A 15044-nucleotide genomic window follows, 5' to 3' on the forward strand; every position below is an offset into this window, starting at 1 on the left:
TCTCTAGGGAACCATGCTAAGTAAAACAAAAAAAAAATCTCAAAGGTTACACATCATATGATTCCATTTGTATAACAGTTTTGAAATGAGAACATTTTAGAAATGGATGACAAAATAGTCATCCATTTCTAAAACAAAATAGTTGCTCTGAGGTGGGAGGTTGGGAGGGTGAAGTGAGTGTAGCTGTACAAGGCACAGGAGGGATCTTGGAGGTGTTGGAACTGTCCAGCATCTTGACTGTGGTGGTAGATAGATGAACCTAGACATGTGATAAAACCATATAGAGGTAAACACACACATATGAGGACAAGTAACACTGAAGGAATCTGAAAATGATCGATGGATTGTATTAGTGAATATCCTGATTGTGATATTAAACTATAGTTCTGCAAAATGTTCTCATTGGTGGAAAATGGACGAAGTGTACACATATCTCCCTATTTATTACAATTGTAGGTGAACCTACAATCATTTCTATAAAAATTTTGATTGAAAAAATAGTTTGCGAGGTTCAAGTGATGATGTTTCATAAAATGAAGTACATTCCTGATCTTTAAAAAATGGATGTTTAATTTCTAGCTGTAGTGAAAGAAAACCAGTAATGCCAAGTGCTAATGAGAATGCAAAGAAACTTGGTCACTAATGCCCTGCTAGTGGGAATGTAAAATGGTACAGCCACTCTGGAAAACAGTTTGTCAGATTCTTATAAAACTAAACATGCAACTACCATACATCCCAGTAATTGCATTCTTAGCTATTTATCCCAGAGAAATGAAAGCTTGTCTTCATACAAAAATCTGTACATGAGTGTTTAGAGAAGCTTTATTTGCAATAGATGAAAACTGGATACAGGATGTCAGCCAAATGGCAGAATAGGAGACTCCTGACTCTCGCTCCTCCCGCAGACACATTGAATAAACAGCTACACACAGATGAACCCCCTCTCAAAGAAACCCAGAAACTAGCTGAGAGACTCCTACACATCAGGCAAATGAGAAAATAGCCACATCAAAATGGGTAGGAAAAGTTGAGACGCAGTCTCACCGTATACCCTGCTGCCAGCACAGCACCTTACAATCAAGTGGGAACTCCCAGTTTTTCCCTGAGGAGCACAGCATTTGGACCACACATCAGCCCATTTATAGGCTTGTCACTGGAGGAAGTGTCTCCTATCTTGCCTATTTCTAGGAGCTGAGAAGGCCCAGCACTTGCTAGTCCACTAAAATAAAAAAAACCAGTATTAATGGGAACCCGACCACCTCCCACAGCTATTCCCCCTGTATCAGCCTAGACTGTGCATGGAAAAACACCAGCTCTCAGCTTCTCCTGGAGAGGGTTAGACTGCACATCTGAAGTCCTAACTTCTCCAGCTGCTGCCTGAGGGTCTGGCTTGTAGGTAGCCTGCATCTGGGAGCTGCCAGACTGGAAACACTACTCTCCTGGGAGTCTGAATGAGTGAGTGGGCACTTCTGCAGCTCCTCAGAACCAAGCCTCCACTAACCAGCCTGTCTCTGAAAGCCAATATGCTGCAACATTCATGAGGCGGTTGGGGGCAACAGAGAGTAAAGCAACAGTTTAAATGAGTGTGTGGTCTGAAGGAGAGTGTGGGCATTTGCCACAGATCCTCTTCCACCTCAGTGCAGAGGGAGAAGGTGATAAACTCCAGCTCTCAGCTTCTCCCAGAGGAGATAAGGAATTGGACCATGCACGTAGCACCTCAACTTTTCTAGCTGCTAGAGGGACTGGCTTCTATCTCACCTGTCTCAGAGCACTAACAGGACTTGGCACACCTTAGTCTCCTGGGCACACTACAACAAAGACAGCAGTTTGGACAAGCAAAAAGGGATGAGAGGTACCCAGAATCTCTGGCTGGGCTGATTGGTGAGGTCCAACTCCTGCACTAGTCGGGTCCACGAGGTCAGGCTGTGAAGACTGGCAGTGGTGGCTGTTTTATCTAATGCACAGAAACCAACACAGAGAACCCTCAGGACTTCCCTACCTTTATATTAGGCTCAGAAATTATTTATCTAACCTCTTTTCTGGAGAAAGGAGAGACATAGACATAGCTGTCCTTGGAAGACATAACTCCTACAACAGTGTTTAATCAAACCATTTCCAGACATAAAAATCTAAATCACTCAACACTCTTTGGACAGTGTCAAATCCTTCCTAATCAGATTATGCCTTAAACATAATTAATTCTCAAAACAAACAGGAAAGGAAAATACGCACTCGAATCAGACGTACTAAAAATCAAATACACACCGTGCACACGCTGTGTCAGACGTGACAGGGCATACTTCCCCCCAGGGCTGATTGTCATCAGGTGGGAGCCACTTCCTTAATGAGTCTGTAGACACCATAACTGACTCAATTCTAAGCCACTTTTTTATTATTAATACATTCATTTTCCTTTTAAACTTTTCTGATTATGACTTCTGTTAGTTTTGGCTGCATAAAATGTCAACTAAAATTTAGCTTAACCTGGAAGACACTGGCAACTCCTACACCTAAAGTCACATAAAGGAGAAAAAAAATCTCTAATGTGGAAGGAGAGAATTTGGTACTGGGACCACCTAAATTTCAGACACCTGTTGGACCCAAGACTTGGCAATATCAATTACAGAAAAAAAAGCGTAAATTTAAAAGTTCTGCATTTTGTTGATGTTTCAAGAAAGAGTTAAAGGCAATTTTATTAGCAACATTTGGTACAGCTGGAAGAGGATAAAATGAAAGGACCATCTTAACCTCCTGGAGTTACACTGAGCTCTTCATACCTCTAAAATCAAGACTCAAAGGGAGAACTTAGCGAGCTCACTGCTGATTCATTTATATAAACAGATACAATTAATGAAATACCATTAATCTTCACAAGGCTATTGTATGATGATTTTATGTAGTTTTCAGAAACAACTTGTTTCTGAAATGTCAAACCTTGAATAAATAAAATGGTAAATAAGGGTTTCTATCTACTTTTCTTATGTATCAGAAAACTGAGCATAAGAATGTATCGTGAACAGCAATTATTAAATCTGGTTGGCAATTTTTTTATTCTTAGCTTAAAGACTTGTATACTAGGCTCTCCATAAATATTGTTTGAATTGAATTCATATAAGATCAATGAATAGAAAAAGCAAAGAAGATATTGCTCATCACAATGTAGATAACTCATCTGAGTTTTCAAATTGTAGAAGGTATTGAATTGCAAAATGAGATAGTCCCCATCTAGCTGAAAATGAGCATAAAGTAGATCACCATACACAGAGATTCTATAGAGGAAACTGAACTAGAAGAGCAAGAAGATCCATTTACCCTCCAAAGCTCTATGACTCTATTCCTACAGTCTCATCCTGGACAGAGTCTTCCTCAGAGCCTGGTGGATCTGCTTGTTTTGCAGAGTGTAGATGACAGGGTTCAGCAGCAGGGTCACCACCGTGTTCACAAGGGCAGCCTCCCTGTTCGAATCCAGCCGGTTCGTTTGCTTTGGTTTCACATATGTAAAGACACAGCTGCCATACATCAGAGAGAGGACAATGAGGTGAGATAAGCAGGTGGAAAAAGCTTTCTGTCGCTCCTTGGCTGACGGGAGACGCACGATTGTGACTATTATGTTGCTGTATGCAATGAAGGTTAAAATGAGGGCTATCAGAATCACAAGTAAAGCAAGGAAGAAGATATATATTTCAACAGATCTGGTGTCAGAACAGGAGAGGTGAATTAAGGCGCCAAGGTCACAGAAGAAATGAGAGATGACATTGGGGCCACAGAAGGATAACTGGGAAACCTGGACCAGCAGTCCAGTGATGAAGATAAAGGACAAAGTATAGCAAAAGAAAACCAGGAGGAAACTAACCCTCAAGTTCATGACGGTTGGGTAGCGCAGAGGCTTGCAGATGGCCAGGTGTCGATCCAAGGACATCACAGCCATGAGGAAGAAAATTATTGACCCAAGAAATAGAAAAGCAAAGGCTTGTGTGAGACAAGCAGTAAAGGGAATTGTCTGCCTTCCTGAAAGAAAGATGGAGAGCAGGGTAGGAATAACTGTGGTGATAAAACAGCTTTCACAGAAGGAGAAAGTGCTGAGGAAAATATACATTGGCGTCTGGAGGCGATGGTCAACCCAGGTGATGGTGATTATCACCATGTTTCCCGTGATGGAGGCCAGGTACGCCAGCAGGTGCACCAGGAAAAGAAACTTCCCCAGGTGCTGGACGGCAGGAAACCCCTCCAGAACGAATTCCTGAATTGTTGTCTCATTCTTCACCTCCATAGTTACTTCTGTCTCTCTGTCTGTCATCAACTGTTTGATCTGTGAGGCAGAAAATACTATCACCAAAGAATAAAGAATTTAATTGAAGAATTCTTTTAAAAAACACTACTTGCAGCTACAATTCTGAATGAAGAACCATTTTATATTTTTAAAATATTTTATAATAAATGATTCTGAATTTTTCCTATTATTATGCTGTAAAGAGTGAAGGTTTATTTTTTGCTTTTGAAAATAAGTTTTAATGTGCAACTTAACTTTTTTGGAAAATGGTATCTTTGAATACTAATCCATGAGCTAAACGATGCAAAATGAAAATTATTGTTTGCAGACAACTGATTCAGCTAACAGATAACAATGGAGGCTGTCATCCCACAGAAAATATTTCTTCAAAGGGTCACAGTGTTAATTTCTATACTTCAGGTATGACATGCAATGTATGCAGTCCTCATAAGCACTGACCTTAGCCCTCTGGAAATAGAAAACATAAAAAAGCTGTGAAGTAGCCATTTGCTATTACCATGTTCCAAACCAGTTATTTTCCTGAAGTCCATTCAGCCTGAGTTATTCAGCCAAAACCCTAGAGTGAACAGGAAAGGTATTTCATAGTATCTCATAACTACCCAGTCCATGAGTTTAAGAGAAACCACGTCTAAAGATGGGGGAAAAAATGGTCACGTGACTTGGTTGGTCAGACTCAATGAATAAACTTTTAATGGGTGAATCAGTCTCGCTCTCACTCTACCAGCCTAGCAGGATGGAAGTGTGTCCTTCTGCTGTTAGTCATAAATTATCCTTCAACATTCTTTTTTCTGGGAATATTCTTGTTATATGGGAAGATTTTGGTGTGGTAGAATTACACCTGTATTCCCATTGCAATCACTAGAGGAACATTCACTCAAAAAAAAAAATGCCAATGTCTTACTAGAAACCAGATGAACTGATTCACAATCTCTGGAAGGGGTTTGGGCATCTGTTGGATATCAGTGCTCTAGTGAATAAGTCTCCATGATAAACTTGCATTTTACTTAATTGTTTGATTGACCAAACCTATTACTTTACCTATGCATGATCCAGAACACAAGCTTACACATAACCAGTCTCCGGTTTAAATATTTGACTGGTTAGACCACAAGTCGTCCCCATGATCAAGTCCTCACCCAGAAGCAGCTCACAGAAAACAGAGCTTCTTTGATAACAAGCTTTTCTTTTCTTCCAATAGACCAGGATGTTTCTCCCAGGCTAAAGGAAAAAGAAAGAAAGAACACTTTTAGTTGAGGTGTACCTTTCTTTGACCTGTTAAAAAACCAATGGATGCCTTATGTCTTAAATTAATAGGAAATTATCAAGGCTATTTTTTTTTCAAGGAAGACAGATGTACAAACTCTCTAGGATTAAGACTCATAGTTTCCCCCATGACAATACGACTGATAAATCCTAGACCATTAAGAAAATACAAACTAGGGGCTGGCCCCGTGGCCGAGTGGTTAAGTTCGCACGCTCCGCTGCAGGCGGCCCAGTGTTTCGTTAGTTCGAATCCTGGGCCCGGACATGGCACTGCTCATCAGACCACGCTGAGGCAGCGTCCCACATGCCACAACTAGAAGAACCCACAACGAAGAATACACAACTATGTACCAGGGGGCTTTGGGGAGAAAAAGGAAAAAATAAAAAAAATCTTTAAAAAAAAAAAAACTATCCCAAATATGCACTAGGTTCTGCTGATGTTACTATTTAGAATTCCTGAATGTATTTAAATCCATTCTATGGGACACAATGACACCGTCTATCATGAACATCAGACTTGGTTGGTTGTGTATCTGTCCCAGAAGATCGTCAGAAAGAAGAGACAACAAAGGTCAGTTTCTTTGTTCGTGGACCTTGTTGTGAGCCACTTTCCCATCAACCAGTTGCTCCCCACCTTTCAGAGTAGGTGAGGATTATTGGAGTCATAAATGAGAATACATTCAAATTCCCTTATGATATGTTTACCACAGGTTTATTTACCATCACCACTGAAGACACACAAGGTCCCATAGGACAAACCTCTGGAACATTCAGAACTCATTAGAGGACTATGAAAAGAGGGAGCAGGAACTAAAATCACAACAGAGTCCCACGGGACATTTAATTGCTCACGTTTGGAAATAGGGAATTCCGCCAGAAATATATCGTAATTACCATTTCCCTGCATATGCTAACAAACTACCATCATTCTCGATAATCTACACAGTCTTCTGCGAAAGTCGTCAAAGGTAGATTTGGAGTGACTGCCCTACAGTTGTAAAAGCCCGAATTACATATGTGAGAAAGACAGCCTTAGGCAACAGAAAGACATTTTACAATGAAATTCTTTGCTCTTATTTTTCGTTTTAACCTGGTATTTTCTTTATTGAGGTATAATTTCAATGCTGTAAAATGCAAATTTTAATTGTACAGATCAATAATTTTTTGCACATATAAATAGCCATGTAACCACTACACAAATCAAACTGGAAAACATTTTCATCTCATCATGTTTCCTTGTGCCCCTTACCAGTTAATTGCCCACACCAAGTGAAAACAACTATTTTGAATTTGATTGTCAAAATTTACTTTTGCCAGTTCTGGAAATTCCTTTTCTCTGGCTTTTCTTTCCCCCTCAACATGTTTCCCAGAGTTATCCATGCTGTTTCATCTGTCAATGATTTATTATTTTATACTGCACAGTAGTAGTCCATTATACATGTACACCACAGGTTTCCATTCTTCTATTGAAGGACATTCATATCCTTTCCAGCTCAGGGTTACTATTAATAAAGCTACTGTGAATATTCTGGTATAAGTGTTTTTTAAAACATAGCATTCATTTCTCCTGAGTATATAACTTGGTGTGAAAGTACTGAATTAATTGTAACATAGGTCTTAACACTATAAGAAATTGCAAAAGAGCTTCCAAAATTGCATTTAGACTGTCAGCAGCAGTGCATGGGAATTCAATGTGCTCTGCATTCTCACCAACATTTGGTCTTGTAAGTCGTTTTTAATCAGAGGCATTCTCTGTAAATTGGTTTAACCTCTACAGAAAACATATGGAGGTTCCTCAAAAAGTTAAAAATAGAACTACCATATGATCCAGCAATTTCACTTCTGGGTATGTACTCAAAGGAAGTGAAACAGGATATGGAAGATGTATCTGCACTTTCATGTTTATCACAGCATTACTCACAATAGTCAAAATAGAGAAGTAACTTAAGTGTCTGTCAACCGATTAATTGAAAAAGATGTTCTCTGTCTATATATATTAAAATGGAATATTATTCAGCCATGAGAAAGAAGGAAATCTTGCCATTTGCAACAACATCCATGGTTCTAAAGGACAATATGCTAAGAGGAAAAAGTTAGAGAAAGACAAATACTGTATGATATCTTTTTTCTTGATCAGTCCTGCTAAGAGTTGAACAATTTTATGAGTCATTTTGAAGAATCAAATTTGTTTTGTTAATATATTATTTGCTTTTGACTTCATTGATTCATATCTATGTGCTTTCATATTTATGTGAATTTGTATATTTATGCATACTTTGGGTGTTATTTCCTTTTCATCTCCTACATTTTAAAGTTGGAAACTTAAATGATTCATTTTATACCTTTGTTTGTTCTAATATGTGCATTAATGCTATAAATTTCCCTCTAAGCATGGCTTTAGGTTGCATTCCACAAATTTTAATATGTTGTGTTTTCATTTTTGTGTGGCCAAGATATCTTCAAATTTCCTTAGCAATAGTTTCTATAATCCATGCTCTATTTAGAAATGTATGGCTTATATCCAAGTATTGAGAAATTTTCTAGATAAATTATTGCTTTCTTATTTAATTCAATCATGATTGCAGAACATATTCTGTATATTTTTGGTCTTTTGAAATGTTTTGAGGTTTGTTTTACAACTCAGCATAAAATCGATCTTGGTGAAATTTCCATGTGCACCTGACAAGAATGTTCACTCTGTAGATGCTTAATGTAATGATCTAAGATTATCAGTTATGTCCACTTAGTTGATAGAATCGTACAAATCTTCTATACAATTACTGATTTTGGGGGGCCTTTTTGTTCTATTATTTACTGAAATTATGGTGTTAAAAGCTCCAACTATCATTGTGGATTTTTTATTATTTCTCCTTTTAGTTCTTTCAAGTATTCTTAAGCTCTTTCATTGTATGCACGTATATGTACATTATGTCTTCTTGATAGTTTCATCCCTTTATCACTGTAAATTTACCTCTTTCTCTGAAAATACACTTGGCTGTGAAGTCTATTTTTGTATATATTACTATAGTTACACAAGCTTGATGTTTGTGTGAAATTTCTACTCTGTCTTTGTATTTAAACGTTATTCTTATAACCAGCTCATAGCAATGTCTTCCTTTTTACCTAATATTGTAATCTCTCTCTCTGTTGTAATTTGAGTGCTTAGTCCATTTACATTTAATCTCATTATTGTAAAGTTAGGTTTAACTCTACAGTCTTGACGTTTCCTTCTATTTGTCCCCAGCATTATATATTCCTTATTTTCTCCTTTCTTCCTTTGAATTAATCAAGCATTTTTAATATTCCACTGTAATCAGCTTTATTGTCTTTTAAACAGCTTTACTGAGGGATCATTAATATCCAATAAAATGAATATATTTCAAGCGTACAATCTGATAAGTTTTGACATATTTAAACAGTTGTAAAATCACCACCACAATGATTATAGTGAAAATATTCATCAGCCCAAATGTTTCCTACTGTCCTATTGTGATGATTCTATTTTATCACCTTTGTGGGCTTCTTAGCTATAACTCTGATTTTTATTTCAGTGATTGCCTCAGAGTTTATAGTATAACTGTTTTACTTGTCTACCTTCAGTGATATTTTACCACTTCACATATAAGAAAACTATAATAAAATACTTCCATTTCTAGCCTATCAGCCTTCATGCAAATCTTGTCATACGTTTTCCTTATACATATGTTATAAGCCCCACAGTGTCTTGTTACTATTGTTGTTGACAGAGTCAATTATCTTTCAAAGAAATTCAAATAACTTGAAAAATATCTTATATGCCTACCAAGCTAGTTACTGTCTGTTGCTCTTCATTCCTTTGCATAGATCCATATTTCCATCTGGTCTAATTTTCTTTCTTTTGGGATGACTGACTTTACCAACTATTATTCTGTGGATTTGCTGGTGATTGACTCTTTTTTCTTTTGTATGCCTTCCTTTTTTAAAGATATTTTCATGAATATAGAATTCTAGGTTGGCAGATTTTTATTCACAGTCCTTTAAGAATTGTGCCATTGTATTCTCACTTACTTATTTTCAAAGAGAAATCTTTGTTATCTTTATCTTTGTTCCTCTGTATGAAACGTGTCTTTTTTTCTTCTGGCTACTTTGAAGATTTTCTCTTTGTCACTGGCTTTGAGCAATTTGATTGTTGTATGCCTTGATGTCATGATTTTTTCATGTTTCTAGTGCTTGGGTTATGCTGAAGTTTTTGATGCTGTTTTCATGAAATCTGGAAAAATTTTGGCCACTGTTTCCTTAAGTCCTTTTTGTTATCCCCCTCCACACACGCACTCTTCCATCAGAAATCTAGCTCTATGCGTGCTGGCTTGCTTGATTTGTCCCACACTACACTGATGCTTCTTTCAGTTTTAGGTGGATTATTTTTTTCATTGTGTGTTTTATTTTTAAAGGTTTCTATAACCATATCTTCAAGTTTACTCATCTTTCATCTGCAATGTCTAACATCCTATTCATCCCATCCAATAAAACTTTCGTCTGAGACATAAGTAGACTCAGAGAAGTGCAATTTGCTTTTTTAAAGTCACTTTACTGAAGTATGGTTGACATTCAAAAGGCTGTACTGATTTAATGCATACAACTTGATGAGATTGGAGATGTGTACACACTCACAAAACCATCGTCACAATCAAGATTTGTGGTAAGCGCACGTAATGTAGGATCTACCCTTTTAGCAAAATCTTAACTATACAATACAGTGGTGTAACAAAAGGGCCTGTGTTGTACAGCAGACCTGCAGAGTTATTGATGCTGCAGTACTGAAACTTTGCATACTTTGATTGACACCTCCCCCTTTCTGTCTCCTCCCAACCCCTGGTAACCACTATTCTAACTCTGGTCCTGCGTGTTTGAATATTTTAGATTCCTCATGAAAGTGAGATCATGTACTATTTGTCTTTCTGCATCTGGCCTATTTGACTTAGTACAATGTCCTCCACGTACATCCATGTTGTCACATATTTCAGGATTTCCTTCCTTTTTAAAACTCAGTAATATACCAAAGTTTCTTTACCCATTCATCCATCAATAGACACTTAGATTGTTTGTATATCTTGCCTATTATGAACAATGCTGCAATGAAGATGAGAGTGCAGATCTCTTCAACATCTGGACTTCAATTCCTTTGGATATACACCCAGAAGTTGGATTGTTGGATCATATGGTAGTTCTATTTTTTGAGAACCCTCCATTCTACTTTCCATAGTGGCTGCTCCAATTTACATTCACATCAACAGGCTACAAAGGTTCCCTTTTCTCCGCATCCTCACCAATACTTCTTGTCTCTTGATTTTTTTCATAATGGCAATTCTAATAGGTGTGAACTCATATTTCATTGTGGTTTTGATTTGCATTTCCCTGATGATTAATGATGTTGAACATTTTTTATTCACTATTTCTTGGCCATTTGAATGTTTTCTTTGGAAAAGTATCTATTCGAGTTCTTTGCCTATTATTATATTTGGATTATTTGGGGTTTTGTTGTAATTTATTTGCATTGGTTCCTTATATATTTTGAATATTAACAGCTGCGTATGGGCCCAGATTGAGACCTGGCTCCTGTTACTAGCCTGCACAACCGGGCTCACCTTCCCCAAAACCCCCTAGGTATGCACCTGCACGCCCCCAGCCCAGCTGCTGTCATCAGCCTCCACTGCCCTGTGTACTCCTATGGGGAGACCCTGCTGCCAATAACCGCACAGTTCATAGGTCATTCTGGGGAAAGATATATTGACAATGTGATACCTTAAGCAAAGAAAGTATCCCAAATGTCAGGAAAAGAGACAAGCCTACACAAAAAATATACGGAAATTGTTATGTATGCACAAGATGGACAAAATGTGTTCTGTTAGTTGAGTCGAGTTGAGTCTAATTCTCACATAATTGTGTGCCCAAAATCTTCACAACACAGCCATTTATCATTCCTGCAGTCACAGAATAATGTGGTCAGAGCAAAGCATGATAATAGCCATTAACCAACCATGCCAAGCAACCTCCCACTCCAGGGATTTTCTCACAGCACTTTGTCTCCAAATCTATCATTTCCTATCAAAATCTTGAAAAACTAGGTTACAGTTGTAATTTTTCCATTAAAACATCCCATCATCTTCTCCTTGCCAGACAAATTGTAGTTCCATTAAAGTGGGCCTCATGGGTCATATGAGGTAGCAATAGTGTCATTAGTACCAACAATGGACACCCAGAGATTAGCGCATCAAACCTCTCATTCCACAAATGGAGACACTTGATTATACACTCATTGGAAACTGTACATTCACACTCAGACTTCTTTTCACCATGATTAGATTCCCCCTGGCATTCCTTTAAATTTTTTTTTGTACTATGGAAACAATCTTAACTATTCAATTCCTTCTTCCAGAACTTATAATGCTTCTCTACCTTAGGTACTTTGCTTTTAGGTCTTCGGTACTGAAATCAACCTGTATACCAGTAAAACCAACGGGAACATTCAATTTAAACTACAGACATTTACATGTTTTCATCATAGTGGGAACTAGATTTAAAGATTTATATTCAATTATATACAGAATAGTCATTGTAAACAATTGTAGTGAGTCACTGTAAGTAATTTTATTAACATCGTGACAGTTATGTATGTATGTGTCCTCCAAAACTCAGTGTACCGACCATGTTACGTCTATCCTTGAACCAATTTGACATTCCTAATACTTGTGAATTTCATCCCCCATCCTCTTGCACTTACCACAAGTAGACGCTTGAAACCACAACTTCTCAACTTTGAGATTCCACATGCGTCAAACAAATTCGTGTACATGAGGTTCTTCATTAAATGTGTTGAATGCTATTGATCTAAAACTAGTAAATAGAAGCTCCAGGAAGACATTTGCATCTCAATCTAAAGAAGAATATTAGAGCTTTCAAATAGTGGACTATACTGGATTGTAAGATAAATTAGCCCCTATTTGAAGAATAAACAAGCAGAATCTTTAAAACCACATTTGTAAGTCCATATAGGGGATTCCATAAATAGGAGGGAGATTGCTTTATATGAAGAAGATGCATTCTCCTTCTGAGAGTCTGTGTTCTATCTCTGCAATCTAATCCTGGACAAAGCATCCCTCAGAGCCTGGTGAACCTGCTTGTTCCGCAGAGTATAGACGACAGGGTTCAGCAGCGGGGTCACCACTGTGTTCATAAGTGCAGCCTCTCTGTTGGAATCCAGCGAGGTTGTTTGCTTTGGTTTCATATATATCAGAATACAGCTGCTGTACATCAGAGAGAGGACAATGAGGTGAGATGAACAGGTGAAGAAAGCTTTCTGTCGCTCTTTGGCTGATGGGAGACACACGATTGAGAATACTATGTTGCTGTATGCAATGATGGTTATGATAAGTGATGTCAAAAGGACAAATGAATCCATGGCAAAGGCTAACATTTCAATAGATCTGGTATCAGAACAGGAGAGCTTAGTCAAGGGCCCAAAATCACAGAAGAAGTGAGGGATGACATGGGGGCCACAGAAGGATGACTGGGAAAGCAAAATAACTGGAACCACCATGAGGAAGAATCCCAAAGCCAAGCAGATAATGACCAGGAGGAAACACATCCTTGGGTTCATGACGGTCAGGTAATACAGAGGTTTGCAAATGGCCAGGTACCGATCCAGGGATAATACAGCCATGAGGAAGAAAATGGTTGTCCCCACGAAAAGAAAGACAAAGGCTTGTGTGAAGCAGGCAGCAAAGGAAATTGATTTCCTCCCTGACAGATACATGGCCAGCAACTTAGGAATAACAGTGGTTATGAAACAGCATTCACAAAAGGAGAAACTGCTGAGGAAGAAATACATAGGTGTCTGGAGGCGATGGTCAGCCCAAGTGATGGTGATTATGAGTGTGTTTCCCATGATGGAGGCCAGGTACGCCAGCAGATGCACCAGGAAGAGAACCTTCCCAAGGGGCTGGACAGATGGAAAGCCCTCCAGGGTGAATTCCTGGACTGCTGTCCTGTTTCTTGCATCTCCCGTCATTGACTTTTCCATTTCTTCAATCAACTCTCTTTGAGCTATTTTGCAGAATGTCATGACTGAAAAATGAAAACTCTTATTTTATTAAACCTATAAAATAGTGTAGGCATGGTGACTACATTAGTTTATTATTTTAAATATTATATTTTATGTGTAGTTTTTGCCCAGGATTAAGTAAAAATAAGTGATTTTTATCTTTGAATATGTTTATGTTAAATGTAGCCTCAAATCCTAGATAAATAAGAACGGTGCATATGACTCCAAGTTTTCATAAAAGATAATATAATTTTAACAGTGTTAGTCATTTTCCTATGTAGTCTATTGCCAAGCAGAGAAAAAAGTCCTTCTTCTATTTATAATCTGATCACGCAACATATTTCCGGTAAGATACCACTTGAATCATACATCACAAGGTGCATATTGCAAAGGGACGACTGTAGCCTTAAAAAAAACTTATGGTCATGGAGCCTATCGTCTCACAAAAAATATTCCCACATGATATCTTTAGGATTTGTCATTTATATTTGAGGTCAAAAAATCACTTGTGGGAGAATTTCCTGAGGCTCCAGCGACAGCCTTCTAAAGTGAGTTAGATTAGAAGAATAGCAGAAGGACTCCCAGCCCAGGCCATTTTCCTACTGAGCTTGAGACCAGTCAGCAGGAGAGGAGAATCTTGCCTCCAATCTGTGCCAAGTGGTCCGTCTAAGGGAGAATCTCTGTCTTGTGACCCTTTCAGTCCCTATACATAAGGGACACCAGCCTGAGGATAGAAAGAGGGATTGCATGCCTTGGCTCCAGCAATTATTTTCTAATTCACTCTCTCTCTTATTTGCTACCTAAACTAAATATTCTCTTTCACCCTTTAAATCCATAGACTTATCTTATGTGAGCCTTTGTCACTCTGGTTAACTAGTGTTTCTGTCTCTGATCTCTGAATTTGCTGTCTGATTTGGCCAAACGCCCACTCTTTTAGAATGTGACACCAGCTTGAAGAGGAACAGACTCTTCTTCAGTTTACAGTAAATTAATAGCAAAAATATCCAATCACACTAAGGCTACGCACTCACCCAGATGCAGCAACCAGAGCTCTGTCCTCTTCTTTTTCACTCTTCCAACGAACCAAGATGCTGGTCTAGGCAGTTACAAATGTAAAACAAAAAAAAGGAAAGAAAGAAATGCTTGCATTTGAGATGACCCTGATTGGTCCCAGAAAAAAGTTCAAGATGTGCACCGTGGCTGCTAAGCATCCTTCATAATAATGCAGAGCTTTACACAATTGAGATAAACTGAAGTTATGGCTCCATGGCAATCTTGCCTGATGAAATCCTGGGAAAGAAAGGAGAGCACATACTGCCCACAAAGTTCTACTGGTGTCTGAGAGTGATTTCACTTGGAATCTCAAAAAGCTTTCATACCCTCTTTGCAGGCTCCAGGGTCCCCAGACTC

At 38.2% G+C, this 15044-nt stretch overlaps 2 protein-coding genes across 2 annotated transcripts; both read right to left on the bottom strand.

Annotated features, from left to right (window-relative positions):
• Positions 1-814: 814 nt before the first annotated feature.
• OR6D18 (olfactory receptor family 6 subfamily D member 18) lies at positions 815-4293 on the bottom strand. The gene has a single exon (XM_001493682.6). The coding sequence runs from the start codon at positions 4268-4270 to the stop codon at positions 3338-3340; it is 933 nt and encodes a 310-aa protein (XP_001493732.4). The 5' UTR covers positions 4271-4293; the 3' UTR covers positions 815-3337.
• Positions 3034-14724, bottom strand: OR6D21 (olfactory receptor family 6 subfamily D member 21). The gene is made up of 4 exons (XM_001493698.4): positions 14666-14724; positions 12315-13657; positions 5428-5509; positions 3034-4309 (listed from the first exon to the last, which is right to left on the bottom strand). Exon 2 carries the CDS (start codon positions 13653-13655, stop codon positions 12657-12659), a length of 999 nt encoding a protein of 332 aa, XP_001493748.4. The 5' UTR covers positions 13656-13657; positions 14666-14724; the 3' UTR covers positions 3034-4309; positions 5428-5509; positions 12315-12656.
• Positions 14725-15044: the final 320 nt, after the last annotated feature.

Source organism: Equus caballus, chromosome 1 (genome assembly GCF_041296265.1).
Source record: "Equus caballus isolate H_3958 breed thoroughbred chromosome 1, TB-T2T, whole genome shotgun sequence".
Lineage (NCBI taxonomy): Eukaryota > Metazoa > Chordata > Mammalia > Perissodactyla > Equidae > Equus > Equus caballus.

Coding starts and splice junctions, on each gene's coding strand:
- OR6D18 (XM_001493682.6), bottom strand. CDS start 4,270: ATGGAGGTGAAGAATGAGACAACAATTCAGGAATTCGTTCTGGAGGGG.
- OR6D21 (XM_001493698.4), bottom strand. CDS start 13,655: ATGACATTCTGCAAAATAGCTCAAAGAGAGTTGATTGAAGAAATGGAA.